This window comes from Paramisgurnus dabryanus, chromosome 18 (genome assembly GCF_030506205.2).
Source record: "Paramisgurnus dabryanus chromosome 18, PD_genome_1.1, whole genome shotgun sequence".
Taxonomy (NCBI): domain Eukaryota; kingdom Metazoa; phylum Chordata; class Actinopteri; order Cypriniformes; family Cobitidae; genus Paramisgurnus; species Paramisgurnus dabryanus.
In genome coordinates, this window is record NC_133354.1 from 12,002,401 (window position 1) to 12,017,035 (window position 14,635).

Genomic DNA, 14,635 nt, shown 5'->3' on the forward strand with positions numbered 1-14,635 from the left:
ATCTCATGTGGCAGCCAATCAGGAAGAGATGTGCCAGGTTCACAGTTTGTATTTGTTACGTAGGCTCGTTCAACCTGGGTTCTGAATAGAGAATAATGCCACAATGGCAACAGTGTGATATTGGGCATCTGTTTAACAGGAGATTAAGCAAGATTTCCCTCTGTCTGTTTGCTAATGATAAGAGACAAACCTCTATGGCCGCTGTTTTGTAAGCCACTGCTAATTTTGCTCCTGCTGGTCTCCAGGGTTGTGTACGGTACGCCGGCTTAGTTAAGCTGAGAGAAGCTAAGAAGGATGGACATAATGTAGAGAATGGTGATATGAGAGCCATGCAATTCTGTTATGATTGCGACTTTAAAGGGGACAGAGAATGAAAAAACATTTTACCTTGTCTTTGTTAAATATTGGTAGTGTACCCACATGCACGAACATACAAAAAGTGCAAGACATGCTAATCATCTCAGTCTCATAGAAATTCCTCTTTTAGAAATGTCAGCCAGAAAACGGCCCAATCTGAAAAACTGATGCTTATGACATCACAGGCATCTCACTGCCCCTCCACTTTAAAATAATTGGCTACGTTTTTCGAGTGGCAGCAAAGTCAGCCAATCAGTAATGAGATTGCAAGTTAAGCCAGTAGAGGGAGCCAAATAGGTGCAAAACCACTTGTTTAAAATCCCCCACCCTAAAAGCGCTATCTGAGAGCGGTTTTTAGGAAGCTTCTAAGGCATTACAGACCCAAACAAAAAATGTTTTTGTCTACATGTCACATCACAAAAACAAGGATAAATACTCTGTTCAATCATTCTATGTCACCTTTAAACTTCCTGCTTCTTCAAAAGCATTATGTTGTTAGATCAGCTGGCACTGATATGCTGCTGGTGAGTTATTCCACAACAACGGTAATGTATCAGATAACTAGTTTGGTACGTACTTGCGATAACTGATTAAACGACTGATAGTTTTTAACTCTTTCCCCGCCATTGACGAGTAAACTCCTTAATTAAAAGAAAACACTTCCCTGCCAATGACAAGTTTTTCCGGCAATCTGTATTTCAGCTATTATCCACCAGGTAGTGCTCTTACCCAACTTATAAAACCTGGAAGTATCCCCTTTGGGCAAACAGTTCAAACTCTGTGAATTCACATAATGAAATAAAGCAACAGACGCAACTCAGAACAACTATCGGCCTGGATTTTTGTCGATAGTGGATTGTTCCACCAATTAACTATCAGTGCCTCTAGTATCAGTCCACACCTAGGCCTATCATTTCTCCCAATAATCTATGACAGTTCTATTCAGATTTCTGGTAGATAAATGGCTCGTACAAAAATGGACAGAATAGATGGAGTGGAAATAGACAGGAAATCGAAGCAGGAGTTGGAGAGCCTTGAAATGGATGGGAACAGGATTTTTCCAGTGCTGTTCATAGCTGAGTCAGCTTAGTGACTTGCACCGAGAGCCATATGTCATTTGAAACCCAAGACACATTAGCACACATTAGGCAACGGCACACTCTTGAGCCACCTTTAACCTTTCACCCTAACAGTGACCCACCACACAACTCGTCCAATCTCTTTAGAAGCTATTTTAGATTTTTGGTTTGGTGACATGTGGTTTTCTTCGCTTAACAGTTTAGCACAACCTATCCTCCAACCCTTAAATGTTTTAGATTGTTTGTCCATTCCCCAAAATACAACTCATAGATTTGTTTACAAAATTAGTGCCTCTACAGGCAGCAGATGAAACGTAATATATTGGGGCATAAAATTATATATTGAGGGAATAATAGGGAATAATTTTAATGATGACATGTGCTGGGATATGATTTTTAATTTAAACTGCCAGGATTAATTGTATTTATATTACATTACACTATTCATTTTGAGAAAAAAGCGTACTGATTCATTTATATATAACATAGGATACCAAACAGTCACTATAACAAAAGTACAAATATTCCAAGTGTACTGGGGTCAAATGTTCGATTTATATGAGGAACAGGCGCAAAAGCAATCTCTATGTGCTGTAAATCTCAGATCTGTACACTCTCAGAAATAAAGGTCCAAAAGTTGTCTCTGGGACAGTACCCTTACAAAAAGGTACACCTTTGTACCCAAAGAGTGCATATTCGTACTTTGAACTTCCAATATGTACCTTTTAAAGGTACATATTTGTACCTAAATGGTACATATTAGGACCTTTTTTAAAGGGTATAGTGCCCCAGTGACAGTTTTGTACCTTTATTTTTGACAGGGTAAACACGTTTAAAATTCTGCCAGAACAAGCGATAAGTCTATTTTTATTGTAAATTAGCATTGGCTCTTGTGTATCTCGTGACCGATTACATCAGCTTGGAATTTGAAACTCTAATTTTCCGGTTTATGTTTGAATGACACCTGACTCTGAGAGTTGCTGTCCATTTATGCAATAAATACCTGTTAATGACTCTCTTATTCATCCAAAACCTTCTCCTCTGTGTTTAATCTTTTCTCAGGAAGACATTAGTAAGGAACATTTCATAAAAAGTAGATGAAGACATTGAAACACCCAGAAATGCACAGACAAATTAGTGACCTGTCGTGCAAGATCTAGGAAATGGCTTTGAAATGATGTTGCATTAGGAGGAAATGATCATGTGTTTAAGAGCACACTGAAGGTGTAGACGATTTGTGAGTTGGGTTCTTTCGACTTATAACCACTTTGAATAGTCAGAATGCCTTAGCATCCCTGCAATGACTTTAAATTTGAAAATTGTATCTTTAATGATTAATACTCTCATTAGATCTCTTATATAATATACCAGCCATCTCTTGTTGCGGTCTCCAATTGGGCTTGACTGCGTAATTGCACACTTGTCTCAAAGATTTTGATGGTTGTCAAATTCGTAGCGATTTGCAAAGTATCAAAGTCATGTTGATGACAGGACTTGTTAATTACTGGAGTCATAAGAAGTATCTGCTGAGAGAAGTATGTTCCTGTGTCTAGAGTGATCAAACAGTTGGCAGGAAGTCTCTCGCTGGGCCACCCTCCGTCTGCCATGTGCTTCACAGGGATATAAACCATGTGGAGCTGCTAAGTCTGACATCAGTGCAAATTGCGTAAAGCCAAAATCAATCGTGACATAATCAAAGTTGATATCGTCCAGGTTCCCTGCCGAGCCTGTCAACTCCTTGAAATGGTTGCTTGATTTCGGTTTTAACTTGTTCTCTCACTCTCATTCGTTCTCTCGCTTTTTCTCTCCCTTTCTGTCTTCTCTATATGCTTTATCTCACTGCTTCTTTTCTCTTCAACTTGAATGAAATGTTATCATGAAAGCAGATTGGTAAACAGTGTCTATTCTAAAGGGTGCTGCTGGCGTAGATAAGACAGCCCTTGAGTGCTTCTTTTTTAAGACGCATCTGGGAATTTTCCTCTGACTTAACTGAGTTAAACATGATTCAATCAAAAGGAACTATTTCTGAGAACTTGAGTCTATCTTAGTTGTCTAGTCTGTTCTGACATTGCCTCTCTTCTCCAAGAAACACAACACACATCTTTATTTGTATACATAATAGGACCAACACAGTTGCTGAACCGTGGCTTCCAAAATAAGAAATTTGGAAGCCGACATGCCTTCAGTGTGACTCCTCCGTTAAAAACTATTGATATTTTCCTTTAAGTTATATCAGTATTATTTTAACTTATGATTAATTTATTTAATTTATCAAAGCATTTCTATGTATATAGATTTATTTGCCACACCTCAGGACAAGTTTAAAATCCCTTTCATGGATTTCCACTTTTTAACTCAAGTTACAGTATAATGAAGCAGTTTGAGCATAGAAGAGATGTATAGAGTTACAAAGCTCGGAGGTTAATTTAAAGGAAGATATTCCTTTTAGCCCTAAGGCATTTATAATGGCCTACAGAAAAAGCCTGAGATGTAGTTCTACCTGATTACGTGGATGTGTTCATTTGAATAATGCCCGCCCACAGGCTGCTTATACCCGCCCACTTGCTGTTGCCAAGGAGACCTGATTTGTGAACTAGCCCAAGTCTGTTTGCTAACGGTGCTGCAGAGATATTGATTTCAGAATTTCTAGAAGACGCTGTTTTTAGATGTGAGGGCAAAATAATATTGCAGATTATTATGCGTAAGAAGTGAAAAAATAGTGGTTACTCACCACTGTAACCAGAAACTATATTTTTGCTCTCGTCATTTTTGTGATGACTGCTTCCTTATACCATGCATGAAGAGGTCGAGGCTGGATTTGTACAACGTTTGCTCCTAAAGGATGAATCTGTTCCTACTTTGTTGAAACCTGTCGCATAAACTGACATCATATATGTGCTTTTTGTTACTTGTATCTACACCTTGTTGCATGCAGAATTTAGTAAATCATGCAATATTATAGTGTAATCGTTTTAAATCATGCAGTACAGTGTTACATTGTAGACTTTGTCTTTTCAGAGGACTGTGAAATAGATTGTTTCTCTTAATGAAGCCCATTCACGTATGTCTAAAATCTATGTAGCTCTAGTTTGACAAGGAAATGTCGGCATGAACAACGACAATAGTACTATTGTTGGTGTATAAAACGAATGAAGCAATTCTCGCTTATACAAACAGATCTGACAAGAGTGTAAGTGGAGGGAGCTTTACTACTTACTACCTCATAACACCTGTTACATTTATACTCGGGGCTGCGTTTCCCGATAATGTTGTCTCTAATTGAACATACCGTGCTATGAAGACTCTAAAACCTTTCTTACATATGACGTTAGCAGCTGCTGTCCAAGGTGATGGTGCTGAATTGGTTGATAGCGATTTTTCTAGATCCATATTTCATACAGGCATGTTTATACATATATTCATACTTATTTTTAGATATTTGTCTATCTTTAACAAAGTAAAAAAAATTGTATTTAATGCAACTTCTTTGCAAACAAGTATTTGACTACTTTCATAATAAACTTGATGTTGTACAACAAACATATGCACAATCGATCTGCATGTTGTGTTAAATTCCAAGCGCAACAAGTGGATAAATGTAGTTTGTTTGAGTTTGGGCTGCGCTGCGGAGAACGTGTGTTTTTTTAGAGCAGATAGATGATAAAAAACATAATAGACTACACTTTACAATATGTTGTCTTGTTTTTGTCTATGTTTTTCTTTAAAAAAATTATATTAATGTATTAACCCTTTACACTTAAGTGACAATTTTAATAAAGTAATCACAATAATTTTAGACAATTATTAAATGAATAAAGCACACAAAAAATGTGACTTTTTGTATAAGAGTTAATTGTTATAATTGTTAAACCTAATTGATTAATAGTGGTGAAAATGTTTAACATGCCTGCTGACCTAAACATCAAGATGGTTTTGACAACATTATCCATGTTTGAAACCTTTCCCGTAAACCTATGGAAAAGGATGGACTCAGAATTTTAGGGGGAATCACTATCACATTTTAATACTGTTCTTTTGGTTTGTTTTTAAGTATAGAGACTGGAGATAAAGAGAGAGAGAAAGAGAGAGATGGCAGCGATGCTTGTAGTGTTGATTGCGGGGTAACTCTGTGTGTTGTGATTCTCTTTTCCTTTTGCTGAGACAAAGGCTGATTTACTCACGCTGGGGGGCTTTTACTCTGTGATCGCAACATACCGGATTTGGCTGCTTTCCTGGATTCAGCCCAGTCATTTCTTCTGTTTATTTTTTGCGGATAAATATGCCACTGAGATAAGAATTCACCACTAACCAAATCAAATTGCCTCTTTTTATTCATGGAATATATTATTTGGTGTAATCTGTTATGAGCTTTATTAGGAGTCTAGACCAAGTATGTCTGCATGCTGTCTGACCAGAATCCTGTTTTTATTAGCTGGGTTTGGTTTTATGTCCTGCTGACTTTGATCAGACCCTTCTATAGATTTTTATACCCTAAATATGACCTTTTGCCACAACAAATAACCTGCAAATAATGTTCATTAAACTAAAATGTATACCTTGTAATGCACTATAAGTTGCTTTGGATTAAAGTATCTGCCAAATGCATAAATGTAAATATTATTTTTATGTTCTTCTATGGCATTGCTGTGAAAGCTTGGTGGTAGGGCATTGCGTTAAATAAAATTTAGTTTGTTATTCACTGTAAGTCGCTTTAAACAAAATCTTCTGCCAAATCTATACATATAAAATGTTGAAAGCCTTAACTTTATGTGTGAAATGTGGCGCTGCTTGAAAAATAAGAGATTTTCAAATTCAGCTTCATGCTAAAATTACCCAAAGCCTTTGAGAATATTTTTATTGACCAGTTTTCCACTCTTATTTAAAGATTTTAATTTTTTTGTCTCGATACACGATTTTATTTCATTGTTATTTTATGCCCTTAAAATTACATTGCTCATCAAATTAGCTTCTCTGTGCAATCCTGGTTTGATTCAGCCATAGCCTGGGGCAGTGCTATACTCATAATTTGCGTTTAATTTTAACCTCCCCTTTTCTGTCCTTAATATTCATTTCTTTTGTGGATTTGATGATTGGGGGTGGGGGATATTTAATACCCAGAAATTGGATATTTTGGGAAACCAACTTAACTTTAATGGGGGCAGTGACACATGGGAAGAGGAGGGTGTGTCTAATTTTTTTCTGATAGATGCAGTTCTCAAACATCTCATCCCCTATCCCTCTCCATTTGAATAGGCCAAAGGAGATCTCAAAGCTCACAGAAAAACAGTACTGCCTCAGTAGTTCCCACAAAGTCATCCATATTTTTGTTTTAGACCCATATGATAGGATTATCTGAAGCCCTTTGGCACATATCACTGCATTAGGAACACATGCTGATGAGATTTTGGCACGTTTGCTGTGGTTCAACTCGCCCAACTTTCTCACTTCCCAAAAACCTATTGCTGTTGAGAGATGCTCGTTGTAGGTTTGATTCTGTTCTTTGTCCCTGAAAACTTTGAGTTAAAGGGGTCCTGTTATGCTTTTTTTACTTTATTTAGTGTGTAATATTGCTGTTTGATAATAAAACGGTCTGCAAAATAAAATAGCTTTTTTAAGATATGTTTTTAAGAACTACCAACAAATAAAGTCGCTCCAAGTGGGACTGACGATAAGTTCGACATGAGAGTCAGTCGCTCCTACAATGATTGACGGCATTGTTACTGTTTATTGGTAAGGGGGTGGGACATTTCTGACACACACAAGCTGCTGACCAATCACAACAGACTGAGCCAGCTTGATGTACAATTTTACACAGAGACTGACTGGAAAGAGAGGTGTTGCAATAATGCAAAATATGTACAAAATAAAGTGTGTTTTTGAACAGTAAAGCATGACAACCATTCTAGTACAACGCAGGGGGGTCCTTGAGTTAATTCTTTGCAAGTTATGTGGAATTCATGGGATTCAGGGACTGTTAATCATTGCAACAGTCATGTTTGTGAGTAATTGTACAAGCATGTGCGTCTCTGTGTATTTAATCCTCAGCAGGAGATTGGAAGTGCCGTCTGATTTTACGAATTGTTTATAATGATGATGATGCTTCCAGATGTGCATAACATGCTGCTCCATCAGCTAAAGAACAGCAGACATCTGTGGGAAGCTGTAGAGAAAGTGAGAAGGGAATATTACAGGAATGGTAGATAGTATGTAGATGTGCACTAAACTAATCTTTCTCTATAGCTCTGTGGTAGAGCATTGAGTTTAAAAAAATACCTTGTAATGTAAATTGCTTCGGATAAGGGCTGCCAAATGCATAAAATGATAAAAAAGACACCTGGAACACAAACAATGGGTCTCATTTACTAAGCATGCGTACGCGCACGTATTTGTTCGTAAAATATGCGTTTGGACATTTTAACTAACGAATCGTGAATCAACAAAAACCTTAACCTCTAAATATTTGCAATAACTACAATTTATTTTAAATGTATGCAAAAATGTGAAACAACTTAGACCACAGGTACGCAATAATCATGAACAAGGAAAAAGAACCCTATAATATATATCTGTGTTATATATTTTATATATTTTTCCTTGTTCATGATTGTGGCGTATGTGTGGTCTAAGTTGTTTTACGTTTTTGCATACATTTAAAATACATTTTATTATGAAAGTTTTTGTTGAATCATGATTTGTTAGTTAAAATGTCTGTACGCACATTTTACAAACAAATTTGTGCATACGCATGCTTAGTGAATGAGACCCAATGTGTTATGTTTTTCTATATATTAAAGAAGCTTGTGAATTTTTTTTAAACATTTCTGTTGGCTGTTCAATTTGAAACAAAACACTATAAAATATAATTTAGTAAATACATTAAAAACTGGATTTAGCTTTGCTTTTATGTTTCACTTGCATCAATACACAAGACATTTGCATTGCTTATGCTGAGGATATCACTGTTACCTTGGCCATGTTTGGGATTTTCCACCTGCCAGCAACAATGCAAGGGTTTCATCAGCATTGACTTGAAATTGAAAACTTGCAATGCTTCAAATCCACCAATGAATAGAAAATTGGTGTCTTCTTATTAAAAGAATTGAAAAACAATCTGTATATATTAACAATTGAAAGTCCTACACTCCTCCCAGAGGGATGCAGATGTGCTTTTCTTATATGATCATAGTAACTGTAAGTTTATCTAAACTGAGACCTTTGGCTTAAGTACATGTGAGATAGTCCATGTCAGCAACTAAATAACCAAACCTTTTAGTGAAGAGAACATTTTGGATTTTCCAGTTATACGTTTTTGTCTCCCAATAAACTAAATGAATATAGTGCTGTTCTACATGTTTCTGAAGAATTAGCTGTTTATAGTTTTATAATAATAATAATTAGTTACATTTACATTTCTAGTTACATTTACATTTTTATGTCTGCACAAAGTTCATGCAGTAAATATTTCTTTAAAAGGCCTTTTAAAGGCTTTTTTAATAAACCGTAATTTTTCTTGTGGTTTTGAAACTGTTTTCGAGTGATTTCTCCTGTTGTTTTCTCACAGATGGTCCATTTACAGGCACTCCTCCAACCTATGGATACGATGCTGACCGAGCGGAGGAGCAGCGGCGACACCATGACATCCTGCCCTACATCGACGACTCCCCCTCCTCCTCCCCTCACCTCAGCTCCAAGAGCCGAAGCAGTCGTGACACCCTTTCCTCTGGCTCGATCGAGTCCTCAAAGTCTGTAAGTCTGCAAATACAATTCTGATTCTTCTTGAATACCATATAGTTTGGCATTGTGTAAAAGAATCATATATTAATTACTACATACAGTCTAAACTAGGTTTGGGCAGTATCCTCGGTATACGATATTACCGTGAAGGCTCAAACAGCGTCATCAAACTGTTGGCTTGTGCCTAAACCCTTCAGAAACTAAATACTAAACACTAATACTGAAACAATGACAAAAAGACATGCAACAAATAGCAGTTTATAAAAATTGCAAATACAACAGTCAAACAGAATTAAATTAACATAAACATCCAGAACAGTTTTTGCACAGAGACACGCACACAAATCAATTAAATTAAATCACACCGCCCGAACAACTTTTAATAACAAAGAGCAGCTTAAAAAAGGGCAAATAGAACCATTCGCGGTCACCTTTTTGTTGCACAATTTGCATATTTCCTCATCCGTATTTACCGCCTCTCCCTTCTTGTTCGGTCCAATTCCGAAATACTCCCAAACTGCAGAAGTTGTGTTCTTTTTCGAGACCAGGTCACTCGGTGCGTGACTCGCCATCTTCCCTTTCTCTCACTTTCTCCTCCACGCTGTCACGTGATAACACCTACGCATACGCATTTTTAGGCATTAAATAAATTATATTAATATTTGATCCTTGTCTGCTATATAAGTGCATTGTTTTTTTTAAGACTGTATGATGGGATTGAAACTGATACCTTTGCTATTTTTAGATACCGCAGTATATTACCGTATTACCGCCCAAGCCTAGTCTAAACTAAATTTTTTAGATGCCACCATTTGCCTACTTTATTTTTTTAGTGTCTCATGAAAGCGTCTACATCACACACACAGTATCCATGTAACCAAATTAAATCATTGATTGCGAAACAGACCTTTCCTTCTTCATTGACACAGCTATTAGCTGTCAGTTTGATTGATAGCTCTCCCTACCAATACGATGCCCATGGCAGGCAGTTTATTTGTGCATGCCAGGATTTTGAGTGCCCTTTTGACCCGTGTTTAGCTCTTACATGGATTTTAATCAACGCAGAGTAAAAAAACCTGCAGTACATACTTGTACACCTTACCCCCGCTAGTACACACACCAGCACGCACAAAAATTGTTTATCCAACAAATACACAGCCACCAATGCAGGATTTGTAATATGGACAGATTCAGAGAGGGATTTGCTTTGTAAACATTTCACTTTGAGCTTTAGGTAAACTTTAAACTTTGGGATGGTCTACAGAGAAAATAAAGCCAGTTGCACAAGTGCAAAATATGGATGGTCACACAACATTTTCAATAAAAAATTGGAAACTATGCATTTTGGCTGTTCTTTTACATGGAAATATTTTGGGGTCCTACTAAATAAAGTTTTTGAACATGATTCGTTATTTTGCAACGCTGTTTATGTAAAACACGCAAATCCAAATCTGAGAAATCTGTGACGTCATGCATATTACATGTTCAGGCTAAAGTTTAATCAAATTGAATTTGAAAAATAAAGTTTAATAAGCTTGAGGTATTTCCACTTTATTTTTATGATTTATAGCAACTTATAACAAGAAAGTTTAAATGAATTGTAAATTCAAATTGATTAAACTTAAAAAATTAGGTGCAACAAAATAATACTCGAAAACAATAACAACAATGGTGGCCAACACATATAATACAGCATTTTTGTTGTTTTTTTGCAGATCTGTGTATTTTGACAACGTTGTGGTGTGTTCGTGAAGTTTTTTTAAATTTAAAGAGCACCTATTTCAATGCTAAAAAGCAACGTTATTTTGTATATTTGGTATAATACAATGTGTTTCCGTGGTTTATGGTTAAAATTTTTTATTTTCACATACAGTACATTTTTGCAGCTCCAGATTTCACTCTCTTCCTGAAACGCATGGATTTGAAAAGCTCAGTGTCCCTGATTGGCCAGCTAATCTGTACGTTGTGATTGGAAGGAATACCTTTGACGTCAGCCAAAAATGTGACGCTCCTTACCATGTTTGAAAGATTCGCTCACAATGCAATGCTAACAGGAGTTAAATAACTTACAGGCTGTGAGTCTGAAGTGGGAGGAATTATGATAATGTCGGTCTTGTCTACATCACCAATCCCAGAAAGTAAACTGTAGAAAAGAGATTTACGTTGGAAACGATATCTCGCGTCATCGTTTATTTTGAAATATATACGTATCTTTTGCATATCGTTAACAACACTTACACACCAAAGGAAATGTGAAAACGTGAATCGGACAATAGGTGCCCTTTAAAACTTTCCGTTTTCAGTACAATCGTTGTTGTTTAAATGTGCCCTTCATCTTTTATTGTTTTGTTGGGTAAGGTTATTCATGCACACTCCCTAACCTTGTTTTGCCTCAAACAAAAAAGCAGATACGATTTGAATGATTACACTGATTTTCAATGAGCTGTCCTGTGCCTGCACATTTATGAAGAGTCACACCTTGCTGTCTATGGCCATTTCTACACCTTTTCTCCAGAGGAGACATTTGCAGTTAATGGTCCATTTTACGGCTTCCTTTTTAAAATGGCTAACCCTGTTGTTAACACATAGAAATGCTTTGGCAGCATTTTACATTGTGGCTGCAAGCTTTGTATGGTCAAGCACCATTATGCCCTTATTATTTAATTCATAATTCAACATTTCAGTTATGAATTAAGCCAAATTCAATATCAGATTGTTTTTTTTTTATTAGTGTAAAATGTTATTTCTGTTTCTGAAAATCACCAAACGGCATTGAAAACACATAAAAAGAAATGACTCTTCAAATTGATATACCAAGCACTCTCTGACACAGACATTCCTGCTCCTTACTCATGTCTTTGGTTCAGCTTATGTTGGACAAAGTTTTTTTGCTGTATGTTTTTTGGGAATTGACCTTTAAATGGCTTTCTTACAGTTATTTCTTTATATTGTTCAGTGATACAAGAAGTATTACACACTTTACAAGGTGGACTGCAGTGAAAACACAGTCATAAGGCAGATGGGAAGAATGTTTTATCCTAAAATCAGGACTAGAAAGTCTCATGAGACAATCACAAACATCTGTGATTTCCATTACCTGTGCTGTGGCCATGGAAACCAACATTTCAGGCCTATTTAGCCCTTATCAGTGCTCCGTAACCTACACGCACACATCCTACATGCACAAAAACATAAAATGGCTCACTTCTGGATGGATTCTATGCCTGTGGTATCTTTGATCATTTCTCTGGTCTTGCTATGTAGTCAACTCCATGAAAGTCTCTATTTAGTTCAAAGGTGTTATAAATTCCCTATGATTCGCATGTAACTAAGACAGTTATTATAAGTCCTTAGAGAGCAGCTCCACTGAGCCAGTGCCAAATCGCTATTTTATAGCTCATTCCAGAAACGCCAGAATATAATTTAATGTCATATGATTTAGTGTCATGTTAGTTGTTCAGAAGTATGTGAAGTCTTTTTCTCTTTGGCACAGGCGGAGTTGGACCTGGAGAAGGGGTTGGAGATGAGAAAGAGGGTTTTGTCTGGAATCCTGGCCAGTGAAGAGACCTACCTCAGCCATCTGGAAGCGCTGTTACTGGTGAGGGATCTTTATCTAGGGATCTTAAAGGACAAGTTCGGTATTTTAGACTTAAAGCCCTGTTTTCAGATTGTTTATGGTGAAATAGAACGGTTTTGACTGAAATTTCGACATTTGCGGGTGTCCTGAGAATTTTCGCGTGTTTGTGTTTCAGCTCAGACCTCTACAATGGGTTTAATGGTGCACTGGAACAATCCTTCCTAAAATGCATTAAACTTTCGTTTACAAAGACGTGAAACTCACCGAGTGGTCAGGGGTGTTCACTGATATGCTCACACAAAAATAGCTGCAAAAGATGCAATCCAACAGCTGTTTTAGCATTCGTTGTTAACTTGTGGACCTATTTTCCCAAACGCCTCACACTCGTACATTCTTCCGCTTAGAGCTTGAATAATAAACACTCCAGCCCAGGTGGTGACGCTAATCCGCCTTTGCCAATTGCAAGAATAGAAACAAAGTTCCCGGCGCGGAGTAATACCGTACCTCACAGGACATCTAATACAAGTCCATGGAGCTGGTAAAAACTACGATAAAACCTGTTGGAATGCGTCTTTTGCAGCGATTTTTGTGTGAGCATATCGGTGAACACCCCTGACCACTCGGTGAGTTTCACGTCTTTGTAAACGAAAGTTTAATGCATTTTAGGAAGGATTGTTCCAGTGCACCATTAAACCCATTGTAGAGGTCTGAGCTGAAACACAAACACGCGAAAATTCTCAGGACAGCCGAAAATGTCGAAATTTCAGTCAAAACCATTCAATTTCACAATAAACAATCTGAAAACAGGGCTTTAAGTGTAAAATACCGAACTTGTCCTTTAAAAGATATGTTATAGAAACACTTATGCTTATATATTTGATTAGGTTATCAAAAATTGCACTGATACTTTATTAGTTTTTCTATGCAGACCCTCTAAACATCTCATATTATTGTTATCATATAAAGTTCTCCTTCACCTCCTTTTTCAGCCTATGAAGCCCCTGAAAGCAGCGGCCACCACCTCCCAGCCTGTCCTCACTGTTCAGCAGATCGAGACCATCTTCTTCAAAGTGCCTGAGCTCTATGAGATCCACAAAGAATTCTATGATGGCCTTTTACCCAGAGTGCAACAGTGGAGTCACCATCAACGCGTAGGAGACCTTTTCCAAAAACAAGTGAGTAACGGTTTCTAAACAGACCTGTTACATGTTAAAAACATCATGACATCAAACTTCACATGTTTAATCTCACTCACTCTAGACCCACTTCGCATATTTTTTCAAAATTATCTTAAAGAACTTATACCTGTTCACAGTTTACAGAAGTAAACAGGCTTAAATGTTTACATTTTATTTATACTGAATAAATCAGCTTTCCATTGATGTATTGTTTGATAGGATAATAAGGATAATATTTGGCCGAGGTATAACTATTTGAAAATCTGGAATTTGAGGCTGCAAAAAGTCTCTTTTAAAGTTGTTCAAATGAAGTTCTTAGCAATGCGTCCACTAACAGAAAACAGTTTTTATATATTTACGGTAGGAAATTTACAAAATATCTTCATGGAACTTTATCTTTACATAATATTCTAATGATTTTGGGCATAAAATAAAAATCAAGAATTTTACCTCTACTAAGTATTTTTGGCTTGCTACAAAAATGCCCTAACTACAAACCATTCATGAAAAAGGCTAAAAAATGTTTTAAAAGGACACTAATTGTACCTGCTGTGTTGATTGTATCTTAACCTCCTAATACCCAAGCTTTGGTTTGTCTTATTTTAGATTTCTAGCAGCAATTTTGGGGTTAGGAAGAACTAATAAATATAATAACCAAATATTTTTCTGAGAACATGAAGCAGTGTATTTGTCCATGTTTGTGTACAACA

General features: G+C 36.7%; 1 protein-coding gene across 1 annotated transcript in view; it reads left to right on the forward strand.

Moving 5' to 3' along the window:
* Nucleotides 1–14,635, forward strand: part of bcr (BCR activator of RhoGEF and GTPase) — a 75,931-nt gene that overhangs the window by 31,123 nt on the left and 30,173 nt on the right. The window contains exons 2-4 of the mRNA XM_065244182.1: nt 8,998–9,182; nt 12,664–12,768; nt 13,737–13,922. Of these exons, the coding sequence (XP_065100254.1) occupies nt 8,998–9,182; nt 12,664–12,768; nt 13,737–13,922 (476 nt within the window). The remainder of the gene's footprint in view (nt 1–8,997; nt 9,183–12,663; nt 12,769–13,736; nt 13,923–14,635) is intronic.